This window comes from Alosa pseudoharengus, unplaced genomic scaffold (assembly GCF_046254945.1).
Source record: "Alosa pseudoharengus isolate Yale_2024_CS ecotype anadromous, Long Island Sound unplaced genomic scaffold, YU_APseudo_1.1 YU_APseudo_1.1_scf_13, whole genome shotgun sequence".
Taxonomy (NCBI): domain Eukaryota; kingdom Metazoa; phylum Chordata; class Actinopteri; order Clupeiformes; family Clupeidae; genus Alosa; species Alosa pseudoharengus.
This window is the reverse complement of record NW_027468598.1, coordinates 1,869,934-1,886,039: the sequence shown is the minus strand read 5'-3', so window position 1 is coordinate 1,886,039 and position 16,106 is coordinate 1,869,934. Positions and strand designations below refer to the sequence as shown.

At 39.1% G+C, this 16,106-nt stretch overlaps 1 protein-coding gene across 2 annotated transcripts in view; it reads right to left on the bottom strand.

The window, feature by feature from the left end:
- The window catches only part of timm50 (translocase of inner mitochondrial membrane 50 homolog (S. cerevisiae)), a 177,783-nt gene that overhangs the window by 16,887 nt on the left and 144,790 nt on the right, over window positions 1-16,106 (bottom strand). For both annotated transcript variants that reach the window (XM_076281817.1, XM_076281818.1), the window contains exons 7-8: window positions 7,875-7,979; window positions 3,819-3,917 (exon numbers count right to left, since the gene is read on the bottom strand). In XM_076281817.1, the coding sequence (XP_076137932.1) occupies window positions 3,819-3,917; window positions 7,875-7,979 (204 nt within the window). The remainder of the gene's footprint in view (window positions 1-3,818; window positions 3,918-7,874; window positions 7,980-16,106) is intronic.

Below are 16,106 nucleotides of genomic sequence, written 5' to 3'. Positions count from 1 at the left end.
CTAAGCTGAGCAAAATTATAACTCAGACTGGCTCCTCAACATGTGCTTTGGATCCAGTCCCTACTAGATTCCTCAAAAACGTATATGATAGCTTGACTCCCTTTATTCTCAAGATAATAAATACCTCATTAGAAACAGGTATTTTTCCGACTGCTTTTAAAACCGCTTTCATGAAACCTTTACTTAAAAAGTCAAATCTTGACCATACTATCCTGAGTAACTGCAGGCCTATATCAAACCTACCTTTCCTAAGGAAAGTGCTTGAAAAAGTTGTTTGTAATCAGCTTAATACTACACAGAAACAGTCCTAGTAAAAATAGTCAATGATCTCAGACTTGCTACTGACTTAAACAAAGTCACAATCCTTATTCTTCTAGATTTGAGGCATTGTGGCATTCGACACCATTGATCATAACATTCTAATCCACCGCCTTGCGAAGTGGGTGGGTCTCTGATAATGCTCTAAACTGGTTTCAAACCTACATTACTAGCAGAGATTTTTATGTTAGTCTAGGAGATCATGTGTCTGTAAAACATGACTTGCCTTTCGGTGTGGCCCAGGGGAGCTGTCTTGGTCCTCTGCTCTTTTCCCTATATGTGCTTCCGTTAGGAAACATCATAAGTCAGAATAATTTAAACTTCCACAGCTATGCATATGATAACCAATTATATATTTCTGCGGAGCCAATTAACCCAGATGGCCTTTGCTCCCTTATCACATGATTAACCTCCATTAATGAGTGGATGAGCTACAATTATTTAAAGCTAAATGATGACAAACCAGAGGTATTGTCATATCAGTAAAGTTACTCAGACAGCTTATTTCCACCTGAGAAACATTGCCAAGTGCAAACAAGTGTGGCCCTTTTTAACTCAACAAGACGCTGAAAAACTAATCCATGCCTTTATCACCAGCAGGTTAGACTACTGCAATGCGCATTTTACTGGTCTCACAAAAACATTGGTACTCATACAGAACTCTGCAGCTAGACTTTTAACTAAGACCAAGAAGAGCATATCACACCCTGTGTTAGCTGAACTGCACTGGCTCCCTGTTTCCTATAGAATTGATTTAAGGTTATGTTAATTATTTACAAAGCTCTAAATGGCATAGCACCTTCATATATCTCTGAGCTTTTAATATCTTATCAACCACAGATCTTCCAATGCTAATCTTTTAATTATACCCAAAGTGCTCCACAAGCAAAGTGGAAAAGCTGTTTTTATCCATTATGGCCCAAAGCTATGAAACACCCTGCCTCTGTACATTAAACAGACGAGTTCAGTGAATATCTTTAAAAAGACCTGGGGGCGTATTACAGAAACTTCCTAACTCGAAAATCCTATCTTATCTGTTTGGTAACTACGGTAACAAGGGTTAGGATCGGATTTAGGAAAAAAGTCATTACAGAACGGCCGATCCTAAAGTCAGTTTCTTATCTTAACTCCAGATAGGAAATGTGTACTACAGAAATATCCTAAGTTACCAAAATCCTAAATAAACTGTCCTAACTTTAGGATGACCCATCAGCTCTCCTAACTGTCAAATTACTGTTACAAATAAGCGAGATGGCAGCTCTTTTGTTACATGTAGCGCAGGTAGCACTACTGTCTGTATAAATCATCTTGTAAATAAACTACCAGTGCTTTTTCAAAGTTCACAATGTCTCGTTTTAAATGTCAAGGCCCTAGGAAGTCTAACAATGAAGTATGGAGCTACTTTGAGACTCGTAAATAGTGTAAAACAGTGATTTATTTGCATGGCTAACTAGCGCCCTATTTCTGAGTGCAGGGGACAAGCCGAGATGAGCTAGACATACGTTCACACTCGGTATCATGTTTCAACACACTTCAGGTCAATATCACACCGGAATTCTCCTTTAACAGAGGTGGCAAAAGCCATTGGTGGATTAGCGCGACGTTACATCAAGTTTCCAAAGGGTAATGAACTCCACATTGAATTATTATTATGATAGCTGCTAGCTGTCAGTTGTGAAGTGAGGTGATCCAACAACAAGTTTCATCTGTTGCTAAGTAACAGACATAAAAGCTGAACGTCGATGCTAGATCGCCTACTTAGGATATCTTAACCCGAGATAAGATAGGATTCCTAAATTAAGATAGGATATGTTTCTGTAATACCAAATTGAGAAAAATCCTATCTTACACTTCTCCTATCTTAACTTAGGACTTAAGATAGGAAGTTTCTGTAATACGGCCCCTGAACATATACCTGTATATGAGAGCTTTTAGTTAACTCATTTTTATCTTGTAGACTACTTTGTCAGATTATTCTACATTCAACTGCTGCCATTAGAGCTACAGCCAGACAAAAGCAGATGGGCTCCCCCTATTAAGTCGGGTTCTGCTCAAGGTTTCTTCCGGGAATATGGGAGGTTTTCCTTGGGACTGTTGCTATAGGACATGCTTGTAGGGGGTTAAGGGTTAAGGCTGCCAGCTTTCCGGTCGTTGTGTTCCTTAAACGTCTGTATATAAATTCATATAATCACACCAAATACTAAGAACATACTATGGACATGACCGCTGTATTTTTAAAGTATTTCTGATATGTTGCTGATTGGATCATAAACGGCCACAGCAATGAAGAGGAATGACTGAAGAACTTGTAGGAAATTGTTTTTTTGTTTTTTTTTGTCTATTATTGAGTTAAATGTTCCAAATGTAAATCACTTTGAGCTGCATTCTGTGCATGAAAGGTGCTATACAAATAAAGTCTATTATATTATGGTTATGGTTATTATGTGAAACTACCATCTTATAATAACAAATAATTCCTAATTGTGACAGTTATTGTCTTTTTTTATATGTCTTGCCCTGTAGCCTACACTGAACTTAATATATTTAGGGCTCTATTTTGGCGATCAGAAACGGATGGTCAGAGGCATAAAATGAATAAACATTAATATAAAGGCGTGGCCAGTCTACATTCACTAATTTAATGGCGTGATTATGTGATCAAAGACTGGGTGCAAAAGGGTTGTTCTTATGTGTCTTAATCAGTCATGGGCGTGTTTTGGGCGTAACATCCTTTAAACCAATGAGAATGACATCTGTCATTCAGCAAACAGGGCATCGGTATTTTGATAGTCAACGGCGCATTTGAAGGAATCTGTTTGCAGGCAAGACCGTATGGAACAGGGATTCCACTAAACCATTCATTACTTAAACCTGTTTGTAACTAGCAGAGTATAGGCTACATGCATCTGCACTCGTCTATTATTTGAAGTCATATTGCCTCATAGGCAAAGTGAAACTAACTTCACTGTGGTCAATTTCATAGTCAATGAAAAAACAGTTCTACACAGTTAATTACTTTCACTATAGAGTTCGGGTGACTACGTCACGTTTGTGTAGCAACGGCCATTTTAGTGGAACGTTATAGGAAGATTCAATGATTTCTAATGAGAAAGTAGTTAGCATCCAGAGGAGATAAGAAAAGAACCGTGATATAAGCAAATGTGAGCTTCTTCACAACGAGATGTACAAGAAGGCAGAGTGTTACTTAAATAAAATAAAGACCATTGAAAGCTGTAGTCTGGCTTCTGTTCTGTGGGCTGTGTAGGACTGAGTTAACATGTTTTGTGTATAGCACTGGATCTACTGAATTTCATTTCAATATACATGTACACAAAGGAATATTATTATTTTAACATTTACGTAACATTTACATTTTGAAATGACTTACAGTATGCACACTGTTGGTCCAGGGGAAATGTTATACCATTCTTGATTGTACAGAGGTGCATGATAAAATAACAATAAAAGCAATCTTGAATCTTGAAAGAAGGGAGACTCACCTTGACATGATGTCCCTCCATGTAGCGTGTGGCATCTCTGAAAAGGCGGTACATGACAAAGCCCTGGGGGTCTATGCTGTCAATGAGGGGATATGCTGTCTGGCAAGAGAGATGGGTAGCCACGGAAAATTAAACATAAGGAATCTGACATAGGACCATTTTCAGGATATGACAAATTGTATAGCAATGTTCAAATACGTTCACTTCTCCAATTACACTGGTATTCTATAAAAAACCACACCCGGCAGGTGACTGGTATTACCTAATCATCAATAACCACTACTTCCAAACACCCATGCTAAGAAACGCTCAAAATCACACATGGATGCTATTTACGTGTTACATTTATTCAAAACGAGTACTGACAACATATGTCAGTAATATTACAAGGGCAAAGAATTTGCGGTTAAGTGCCTTGCTGAAGGTCACAACGGCGAAACCCACAACTTTTCAGGCTATTGCATGCTAGCCCAGCTCTTTAACCACTATGCTACCACCAATTGATTAGTCACACTAGGAGGTACATTTACCCATATAACCTTTGTAAAACTAACCAACTATCCACCAATGTCATAAATTACCAATGTAATAATTATCTGCACATGATAATGCTGCAAACATAGTGTTGCTTGCCAATGTAATAAACTAATTTCCCACCAACATAATAATTATTATGATGATAGCAGGAAGTTATTACGTTTGTGTGACGATTAAAAAAAAAGTTATTACATTAACTTCCCTCAAATGTAATAAAGCACTGATTTAGTGAAATGTGTCTCTACTAGGGCTGTCAAACGATTTTTCCCCCCTTAATCGTGATTAGCTACAGAAATCCAGCGATTAATCACGATTAATCACATATTTTTAACACATGTTAAATTGTTATTATTTTGCATTTCAGAACTTTCCAGAAAGTCCATAGTAGCAATTATTAGCAGTGTATCTTGATTGGGAATCAAATGAATGCAAAGAAAGTTACTTTATCAATTAACACATATTTGATTATTTCAAATCAAATTTCAAAAGATGTGCAGCGGGCCTGAGGCAACACAATGTCTTAATAACAATATAATAAACTAATAAACCGAAAATACTCTGTATGTTCATTATCTTTGAGTTCAGTTGAAAATAAGGAAGTTTGAATATTGAGAAATATGCAAGTCCAAAAGAAACAGTTAAACAGTTCCAAAAGAATGAAAACTGTTTATACCAACTCAATATCATGCTTTTATTCCACTGCTTGGTTGAATTTCCCATTGTCCTACGTAATTTAGAACGACCATTAACCGTATGTTATTTGCACACCTATGAAGTAGATCCATTTTTTTGGCCGTATCACACTTGTATATTAATTTGCCGAACTCGTTGTGAAGTTTAAATGAACAGTCACGTTGCATCCGAGCTGTAAAATGCAGACGTTCAGAACATGGCAACATTGTAGCATATGACGGAGGTGGCTTTTAGCTAGATGGATGACAGCAGGCTAAGTAAAATAGCGATGTTTCAAAGCTAAAGTTCATCAGAATCTTGGGATATGCCCGCTTGACAACGGGAGAGATAGAACTAACGACTGGCCTTTGGCCGTAGCAACCATCCATGTCCTGCAAGTTGAGAAATTAGTTGATATGTGTCGGAAGAAATTAGTTCTACAAACAAGACAGTTTTAGCGATTAAAACGTTTAAATTGTAACAGGAAATGAACACAATGCAAGTGGCAACAGTGGAATAAGCGGGATAATGGACTCCACGGTGGTCTGTTCACAGAAATTAATGCACTTGCGAGGTTTGCACCGCTTCGCGTCAGGGCCGTTTTACAACCTCGACCGTGCATTAACTTCTGTGAACAGACCATCATGTCGTCCATTATCCCTTACATAATTGTTAATATTGTGCTATACAGGTGGCACAAACAATGTTAGAGGTTATGGACTAGTCATAGGCTATATTTGAATGGAGCTGGAAAAAAAAGATCATTATGAGAATGTTTGGACACAATGGGCTTAAAGGGATGGTTCAGGATTTTGGACATAGGACCTCATTTCCAAGTTAGCAATAAAAAGTGTGATATTTATCAGTGGAGACCGTTTTCAACACATTTCCTCCCGTCCTTCTAGTTGCAGAGTTCACAGGTGCTAAGATAGCGCAAGTTATCAGTATGTGTTAGCCTGCCACTAAAAGTCTTACCCACTCCACTTACGCAAAAGAATCAGTGTCTGCTTTGGCATCCATTGCATTTCTACCTTTAGTTATTGGATAGATAGATACTTTATTGATCCCCAAGGGGAAATTCATTTATTATGACTGCCGCTAGCCCATAGCCCATGTTTTTGAATTAAATTTTTTTTACTGGGGGGTGAAACATGTCGCTTTAATCGCCACTATCTTCAGCTGACATGTTCTGAACTGCACCAAATTTGATGTGTATGATTACTCTCACAGTCTCTGGGCACATGCCAAGATTTGTGGAATACAATAAATGCATTTGTATTAGGGCTGTAACGATACACCAACCTCACGATTCGGTTTGTATCACGATTTTTGACCCACGGTTCGATACAAATCTCGATTTGTCTTTTTTTTCCTTCTTTTTTTTTGGGGGGGGGGGGCTAGACATTTTATTAAATAACATTTTAATAGCCTCCCTTAGAACACCAGAGGATTACAATATAATCTATTATTTTATATCCTGATATAAAAATATTTTTCTGAATGACTGATTTATGACAGCACACTTTATGCAGATTAGCCTATAGCCTAGGCCTACTATTTTGTATTACAACTCTACCTCTTTAATTCAGCTGTCTGGTTGAAGCCTGGAAATATTGTAAACAAAGTAGCATATAGCTTAGCCCATCATAGTCTACTGATTGGACTGTTCAGTTTCCCCATGTGTGTTTAAGTTTCAAGGTAATACTTGTTCTCCTTGGGACAGGCCCTTTTGGGAAACGTTGGTATTGAGATGATCAGTCAACTTCAATGCAAGAGTTTTAAACAAATATGTGCAGCATGCTAATGATGCTAAGCGGATTTAATAGTAATTTAGCTAGTCGTCTATGCATCCTTGCTTTCACGATTGTGAATGTTTTATTTAAGTCGCGCGTGTTCATTGAGCAGGAGAAGGAGGGAGAGAGGGAGGGAGCGCGAGAGAGAGCGGGGCAAGGAGAGGGGGTTTACTTCTATACTGTTTGGTAAAGTTGCACACATAGTCTACAATGAAAGCAAGGAGAGGTATGAAATTATTATTTATTTATTTATTTGTTTTTGGACAACGTAGGCTACCGATAAGTAAAGCGGGAGTTGTGGGTTGCTTTTGCGGCCGCACTGCGTGAAACACTAGAAAGGGTGTGTCGCGATTCTGCCTTTTCACACCGCGACACAGTATCGTGGATATGAATGTCGCGATTTCGGTTTCGAATCGTAAATCGTTACAGCCCTAATTTGTATGTGTGTACATCTAGTGACTGTACACCCATCGGCCTGTAGATGGTGGTGTTGAGCGAAGGGTTGAGATTGAGATGTTGATGCTGAAATGTACTTTCTGTAATAAAAGGCAGGACTGTCACACACACAAGCAAATGCATGAACATGTGCAAAGCAAACACACACACAGTAGCACATGCATTCGCACAGTAGCACACACTCTCACACAGTAGCGCGCGCACACGCACCCAAATATTTACATCCTGCAAACGTGATCATTATTACGCTGGTGGGAAAACAGCAGCAGTTATTACATTGGTGGGAAATTATCATTTTTGCAGGATCATTACGTTTAATAAGTGCAGATTTTTATTCCGTTGGTGTTTTATTACATTGTTGGGAAGTTATTACGTTGGTGGGTGTTAAAAAAACTTTTTAAAGGTACTATTGGGTTCTAAGATTCCAAATTTTCTGATACATCATTTTTTCCAATGTATTGAACTCTATTATTAATATATATATTTATTTATTTATATAAGTATGTGTCTTCCAACCTAGCTTCAAAAACATTTGATCACATGGATTTTCATTCATTTTCACACTTTTTTGTGTGAAATTGAGAAGAGGTAGGCTCACCATGCCGGTCTCTGCTGTGAATATGACAATCTCATAGAGTGGAGCCAGTTGTTGGAAGAGGTAGTCTATGCCAGGTCTCTTTTTGAAACGCCAGCCTGTGGCAAGCTGTGGAGGGGGACACAGAGAGACACTAAGAGAAGCAGAGGGCATCACCTGAAGGCACCACTGCCATCCAAATATCCACATACAGTTCCTGTAGATCAAACTACAAAAATACACTAAAACACTTCCATGGGAGTCAAGAGCAAAAGCTCAATGAAGTGTAATGTTGTCTGCTCACATTACCTAGGATGACTCAAAACAAAATTACAAAAGAATCCACAAAGGAATTAACAGCATAACAACAACCATAAACGTATACAAGCCATGACTAAGAATGAAGGAATAAGATACAAATAGATGAGTCTTTAAATGCTTGTTGAAGATCCTAAAACTAATCACTGGAACCAAAAGCATTAGGTCAGGGGTGGCCAAACTTTTTGACTCAAGGGCCACATTGGGTCTTGAAAATATCACCAAGTTGCCACTATAGGCAATAGTCAAGCCTTTAAAGTACGCAAAAGAAGCAAGCGGTTCCATTTAAAAAGAAGCCAACTTGTTCAGTTTGTTGTGCAAGCACTGTCTTTTTGCCAACCTTTTGCGTTCTTGAAACAAAAAAGACATTTTCATAACCGAATGTCTTTTGCAGTCAATTTACATCTGTGTGGGTACTTGTTATTCACTATTGTCTTCAGTGTTTCCCATTCATTGACTAATCTGTGGCGGAACGAAGCACATTAATGTTCTATGTTTAATTTAAATTAAGGACAAGATCAAATCCTTGCATTGATCTGCGCTTTTTACGCACGTAGCCTTTTCTTGCCCCGCCCCGCCCTCTCTTGTAGCCCGCTGCCCTTCCTCTGCATGTGCATTTAACAAAATATTCACCATTGTTGAAGGATTGTTGTTGCCACATAGAAGCATTGCATAGAAGACGTGTGAATAAATTGCTATTAAATCCGCTTAGCATCGTGACCATGCTGCGCAAATTTGTTCAAAACTGCTGCATTGAAGTTAACTCTGCTAAGGTCTGATCACAACATAGTAGACTACATTAAGGAGACTAAACTAAGTTATGCAATCAAGCAGTATCTCAAAGCTAACGTTAGAATACTGTTTGGATGTCGAATTTAGCATGCTTAGCCTACTTACAGCTGCTTGTCGATTTCGTTGAAGGGCTCATTTTATTGACTCTGACACTGAATGTTTGCAAAATCCCGATGTAAATGGAAAAGTGTTTTCCAAAATTCAAAAGTGCTTGTCCCAAGGAGAAGTACGAACCTTTATTTTAACTAACTATGTAGAAAACGTTATGAATTGCATCCACACATCAGCAGCCTTTTAACTGTGATTGCAAGGGTTCCCTCACGAACGTCTTAAAGTTACAGGCACTCAATTAGCCCCCCCCCCCCCCCCACCCTTGTCCAAGTCAGCTACCGCCACAAATTGAATCCAATTCTGTGGGAAACACTGGTCTTAGCTGGCCATGGCCAAGATTCACTGGAACACCCCCGCTCATGTATACAGTGGCCATTTGGCCTCTGCTCTCGCCACCCTGTTGAGAGCTTAACTCAATCCTGGGCCTGCCTTGGACCACAGGAAAATGTTCTGAACTCTAAGATTTGTGCCAAAAGAGAAATTATAATCTGCTCATATTTGATCAAAGGACTTTCCTCCACTACACAGGAGGCCAAGATAAACTAATTAGCATACAACACAACTCAAATCCACCAGAGCAGCTACCCTGATGGTTACCTCTGAAATCACTGTAAATGTATGTTGTGAATAATACATTCATGTTTGGTCTTGAATTAATACGTGTAATGTGGGCAACAATCCCCCAAAAATTCACATAAAGGTTAAAATCTGAATATAAGGAACCTGACTATAAGATCTTTTTTGTCTTTGCTCTTGCCTGTCTCTGATCTCACTGGCTCTTCTCCTCTTCTTTTCCTGCTACGGAGGCAAGGGGAAAGCTTATGCGGACCTCTCAGTCTCTCTCTCTCTCTCTCTCTCTTTGTCTTCCTCTCTATCCCTCTTATTCCCGCTCTCTTTCTATCCTTTAGTATTTGGGTTTGTAATCTCATGATTTGGTATACGGTTTCATCTGGTGTATCTGTTATTCTTAACCAAAAACACAGAGATAAACTTAACAAATTAACAAGTTAAGCTTCCTTTGTTTGTTATATTGTTACAGTAGACTATGCAAGTTGACTTTTACATTTAACTGTTGATTACGTTGATTAACGTTGATTACGTTGATTACATTTACCTTTTAAGATTTATTGCCCAAATAAATTCATAATTTGCTTACCAATCGTATATCCCTAATTCTCGTACTATGCCATACCATGCTCTGCCATAGCTGATAAACTAGTTATTTGGTAATTGATTCAAGATACAAGTTATTAATTAAATGGAGTCAGATTGAACGAGTTTGTTCCTCGAAATAACTTTACCAAATGTCAACAGCCTGTCCATTGTTCATACACGCGATCAACAGGAGAACAGCCCAACATACTTCTCATCCACGCGAGATGCGCTGTGGGCCTGCTCTCTCCTTACAAGTGAGGATAGCCCAACGTGTCTCCATGTCACGTGGGTATATTTTCCCCTCCGTACAGTTGTACAACTTTCTTTGGCTATAACAGCGATAGCATAGACGAAGCTTGTTTACAGTTGATTCCATTGTTGCGAAGCCTGTTTCTAGGCTCAACCGTTGTCCTACTATGGTTTTTACAGTATAGTTACCATTCATAAGCATTGACATGGAATGGTGATTAAACTTTTTTACCAGATCTACTTCATAGGTGTCCCGTTTTTCAGAATTAATAGCCACTCCACCAGCCAATCAGAAAAGAGTATTTATTCTCTACGGGTGATAAAATATATTTAATTCTGAAAATAACAAAAGTTTGATAAGATATAAATGTCATGTCTATCAACCAGGACACATGGAAATGCCCATGCACTTGTGAAAAATGGTTAAAAATTGTGTGATAGATTTTACAAATAGTATTTTCTTGTACATCATGCCCTTTATTACCTTTAAAACCCCATTTGGGTTATATTTTGGCAATCTTAAAACGGATGGTCACTGGTGAATAGTTTAAACAAATTTCGGGGTTTGTCCGGTCCACATTGGATGTGGTTTAGTTATGAAATGTTATCAAACGTCTGGCGCAATAGCGCAAGAAGGTGGGCCTTAAGTTTCTTAATCAGTCATGGGTGTGTTTATCCTTTAAACTAATGAGTGACATCTGCAAGCAGCAAGCAGCACAACTTCAAACAGCGCATCAGTATTTTGATGGTCTCCACTTCCACTAAACCATGCTTTACAAAAACCTAGCAGAGTATATAGTCTAAAGGCATCTGCACTCGTCTATAATTTGAACTCATTGGGAAAGTGAAACTAACTGGGTAACATGGTCTCATAGTTAACGACAAAACAGTTACTTTCACTATTCACTGAAAATAGGTTATCATCGAAAACATAGCCTGAAAAAAGCAACACTTACCAATAATGTTCAAATGACTGAATAAAAAACATAAGGACATTAATCCTGCAGAGGAGTTGCTGTTTACAATGGGCATTACTTCAAATTGGCCGGCTTCATGCGTGATTCGCATGTGACCTCACGCGGGATCACGCGACTTTAATTTGTATTTCTCCAGTGACGCTGCAACAACCAAACAACCGCCAGATGGCTCTTGTGAGCAGGGTGTCTCGTAAAAAGAAATGGAGCCTGGAAAACCCTACACAGACTTCACTACAGACTTTAGAAGACTGGTTTAGAAATAATTTAATAGCCAGAAATATGCATGCCCTGCCCTAATAAAGAAATAATTGGTTAACTGCGAGTGAATCCTGTTTGCAGCCGTAGAAGAAATGTATACACCCTGGCTATCAGTAGACGAAGGAGAAGTGCACAGTCTACTAATGCGCGACGCTGCAGCTCAGCGATTTAAAATGGCTCAAAACCACTTTGTATTAAGTTTTAATGACTCAAAAATGACAATTTTGAAGAACACGTCAGGTTCATTAAAAAGTATTTTCTATGTGTCAGGAAAGGCTTCAGAGGCTGGGTTACAGTTAACATGATCGTAGCCTACCCAAATTTCAATAGCCACAGAATGGACTTCGTTATGTTTTAGGAATCATTAGCCTACAGTGCATGCATTAGGCTACTTCAGCAGATTTAGTTAAGTTTATTTGGAGCTCCTTAAAATAGGCCAATTGTCAGGCCCTGACAGTTAAAAATAAGAAAGAGTATCGGACATATCATGTAATGTGCAGTAGCCTATAAGGATAAATCACGCTGATTTGAAGTGACCTATAATAACTATCAGTGAGCCGCAGTCTCCCTGCAGCTGGCGCAGCGCTTCACTTTTTGACACTGCAATATGCATACATGAAGTGCGTCCAAATTCACCCATTTTTCTCTGTTGAACTCCTCGAGAAGTACTCATCACACATGCGTCACACGAAAGAGCCTTTTCTCATCTTTTAAACGGTGCTAGCCACTTGCTGTGATAAACGGTTCGCAAGGAAAAGAACTTTGAGAGATTTAATAATTATTCTCTGCGCCCATCATCACATCCATTCCTCTCGGTGGAATATGTCACACACTCGCAACACATGACAAACCATATATACAGCAGACCTACCGAACACAAAAGGTGCAATGCATTCCCGTGTATAGTTAGCCATTCCAGAGTAATCCGGTTTTGAAATAAATTGTAGCAAAATTCAACATGGTCTTTAGGCTTAAAAGCATTTCTTTAAAACGGAGCTGTGCTTACATCGCCTAGATACAGTATCTGTAAATATTAGATTCAGAGAATATACAGCTCATGGTTAAGAGTTTGTCAATGTAGCCTTAATGATTTATTTAACAAAATGCTAAGCATGCATGTATTTAAGTTTCTTAAAACTGAGCTGTGTGCTGTGAGCTGTGCTTAAATTAGTCAATGCATTATTTCATAACAGACCAAATAGAAAATAAATGTTAAATATAGCCTATATATCTGTACATATTAAAATCCGATTATGTAGGCTACACAGTATAGTTACTGTAGATCAAGTTAGACAGCTCCAGAACTCATGCCAATGATTGTCTTAAAGGAGCCACAGCACTTTTATGACACTATGGCATATGAATACTGTTCTGTTGACTAATCATGATACCACATTTTATACCGTATCTATAGTGGCTGGTGAAAGAGTTGAGTGGCTTTTTTTTTCGGGGCCGAAGAGCAGTGACAGTTCATTAGAGTAAATGCTTTGTTTGTGCAGTTATCTTGAGTCTGTGCGTTTGTGTGTGGTGCGCTTTGCAGACTTTGTGATAACACCGTTCCATTTTGGGTAGGCCTAGTAGTTGCGTGACCAACTTTTAAACATTTCTCGGGGGAGAAAACCCTGAATCCCCTCTTACATAGGACATTTCATGTCTGGGCTTAAGTCTTGAATGTGTTGAGCTTCTAGCAAAGTGCCTACCTAGTCCTACCGCAAAAGCTCAATTTAATTGTAAATGGCTAGTGCGTGGTGTACCATTTTTTATGAGATAGATAGCTTAACATAGCCTAATGTGAAGTCCCAGTCAGTCATTCTTAAGTTTGATTAGGCCTTAACAAGCCCGCAGTAAGCTACAATGCATGACTATGGTCGAGCTTATTATTTTAACCCTGTGTGAGTCTCTTAAAAAATGCATCTAGTATAATTACTAAATGTGGTTTTCTGTGCAACATATGCATACTTTGCTATTGTTTCAACCAGCCTGTTGTCCATAGCCTGTCAAGAGAGTGGCGCCGGAACGATTTTAAAGCTATTTCGCATTGGCTACTCAATGGTGCTATTTCACACGCATTATAGCGACCCCCACTCACCGGGGCTAGGTGGAAGGTGTTAATAGTCTCCACGACCGCGCCTCTGAAGTTGCCTAAAAAGCGCTTGAACACATTTACAAGCAAGAGGGATGTCGACCACACCGCTGAAACAACACGATTGAAAGCCCTTCTTAAATCGACCAGAAATATGCTTGTTCTTAATGTAGCCCATCCTTAAAAAGCATTGACTGAAGATAGTGGAGATAACGTGTTATCCCGAGGCCTTTGCAAGTCAGCATCTCCGACGTTAGTCTACCTTATTAAAAATATACATTTTCGATGTCCCAAACAGAGAGCCATATCTGCTTACTTTATTTTTTTTAACAATCTCTGTGCTACTCACCAAATCGTAGGCATGGGAACATAATGAAGTATCCAACTGTCGTGTGTTAAATTATTGTGATTACGAGCCAGTGGTTTTCAAACATTATGCGCGACTCGGACATCTGTCCAAATGCAACAGGCTCATATCGTCCTCGCATTCGCAAAATGAGGACATTAGACTGCTCAGATAATAACAGGTGTGCCTCCTCAGTTTTGCATGGTTTTAGTCAAGTTATAGGCCTGTTTACCTTTAAAGGTTCTGTTTCAATGAGCAGTGCTTTCCCTTTTGAATTGGAAATGCTCTGTGTCATGGTGTGTGTGTGTGTGTGTGTGTGTGTGTGTGTGTCTTGAGGTCTTGAGTTAATGCATTAAACATTGTTTGCTGGTAACCCGCCACAAATAGCCTACAGATTCTTGCGTGCGTACATTCTCATTCTCTCTCAAAAATGTGCCCTTTCTATAGGCTGGCCAAGTGTGTAATTCTGCGGCATAAAGCAGATGTATTTGTTTATTGTACAGAAAAATAAAAATAACCTGTCAAGCAAACAAATGACTACATTACAGTCAAGAAGTAGGGCAAATTAATTTACGAAACCAAAACGTGGGTCATTGTCTAAACCTTTATTGCGTAGCCTGTTAAAAACATCACTAGATAGTATCAAATCGCCATCAACATTGTTTTCTGCAGAAGCCTACCACCAGAAGCATACAGATTAGTTCTGAACAGTTATTTCTCTACTGGCTCAATTATCAAAAAGGTGCTTTCCCTTCGTCCTCTGCAAATTGAGCAGGTAGTTCCGTAGAGAGACGTTAGAATAGCGTTTGCGATTGACAACGTTGTGATAAGTAGGCAATAACACCAACTTCGCAAAGTTAACTTGAATGCATCAATTTTGAACAAAGTTGTGTAGGCTACACCGCGCCAGTTGTAGTCTGCATGAACAGTTCTTGAAGACACTGTTTTGATTTGCGTAGGGGAGGTGCGGGCTGAAGCCAACCTGTTTGAGGGAGAGCGATGCAAGGAGAGCATGCGTGCTCTATGCATATCTCTACAATGAAATAATGTGTCTAGGCTAATCTATATTTTCAATAAGCAATCACTGCATGCCTATGGAAACAATAAATCAATATATTAGAGATATCAAGAATAACGCAGGAATGGACGTTACAGTTATTCAGTAACACTAACGAATTACTGAAATTTGAATTGTACATTTTGTAACGCGTTACCCCCCAACACTGACAATAACGTAGACAGCAAATTCAGATATTTTTCTGTTTTGTGGAGTGGCACCGGTAGGCTATCAAAATCAGATTTCGATTTTCGTTAACCACTGTGTAGCCAAGCCTTATGCCATACCCAAGTAGCCTAAATCGAGGTCATTTTTAATTATGCATGATTTATTTTGTTATTGAATTCGTAGGCTGGGATTCCTCTCGGCAACGATTAGGCCTATGTTTAAAGGTAGCCTCCTGCATTTTCAGAAGGGGCGGCAGGCAGGCTACTGACAGAGCAACGTACAGTGGCAGAGTGATGCACAGTGGCTGAAAGTGGTACTAAAGTTTCACGCAGCTTCACGTCACGTAATGCGCGAATGAAGTGGCCATTTGAAAGCGATGCCCACTGTAAGTCACTTTGGTCAAGAAGTGTGTGCTAAATGTAATGTAATAATCACCAGCGATCATCTTTGTTATTGTCAATGCCTTTTGTTTACAGCGTGTCTTTGTCGGATGCATTTTGTGAGATGTTTAGTTGCGTGCCATCAGCATACCGACCTAAGGAGGGGTCTAGCGTATTATCTAAAAATTGCTATCGTACACTACAGAGTGCATTATCAACACTGATATGGACGGGTGCACAACTACACCCTGCTTCTCTCGTCCATTTCAAAGTAATGCCCACTGTACATCTCGTGACAGTGCGTCTTCAGCTGTGCTCCATATGTGTCTCTCGCCTTATCACTTTTAACAGTCATTCTCAAT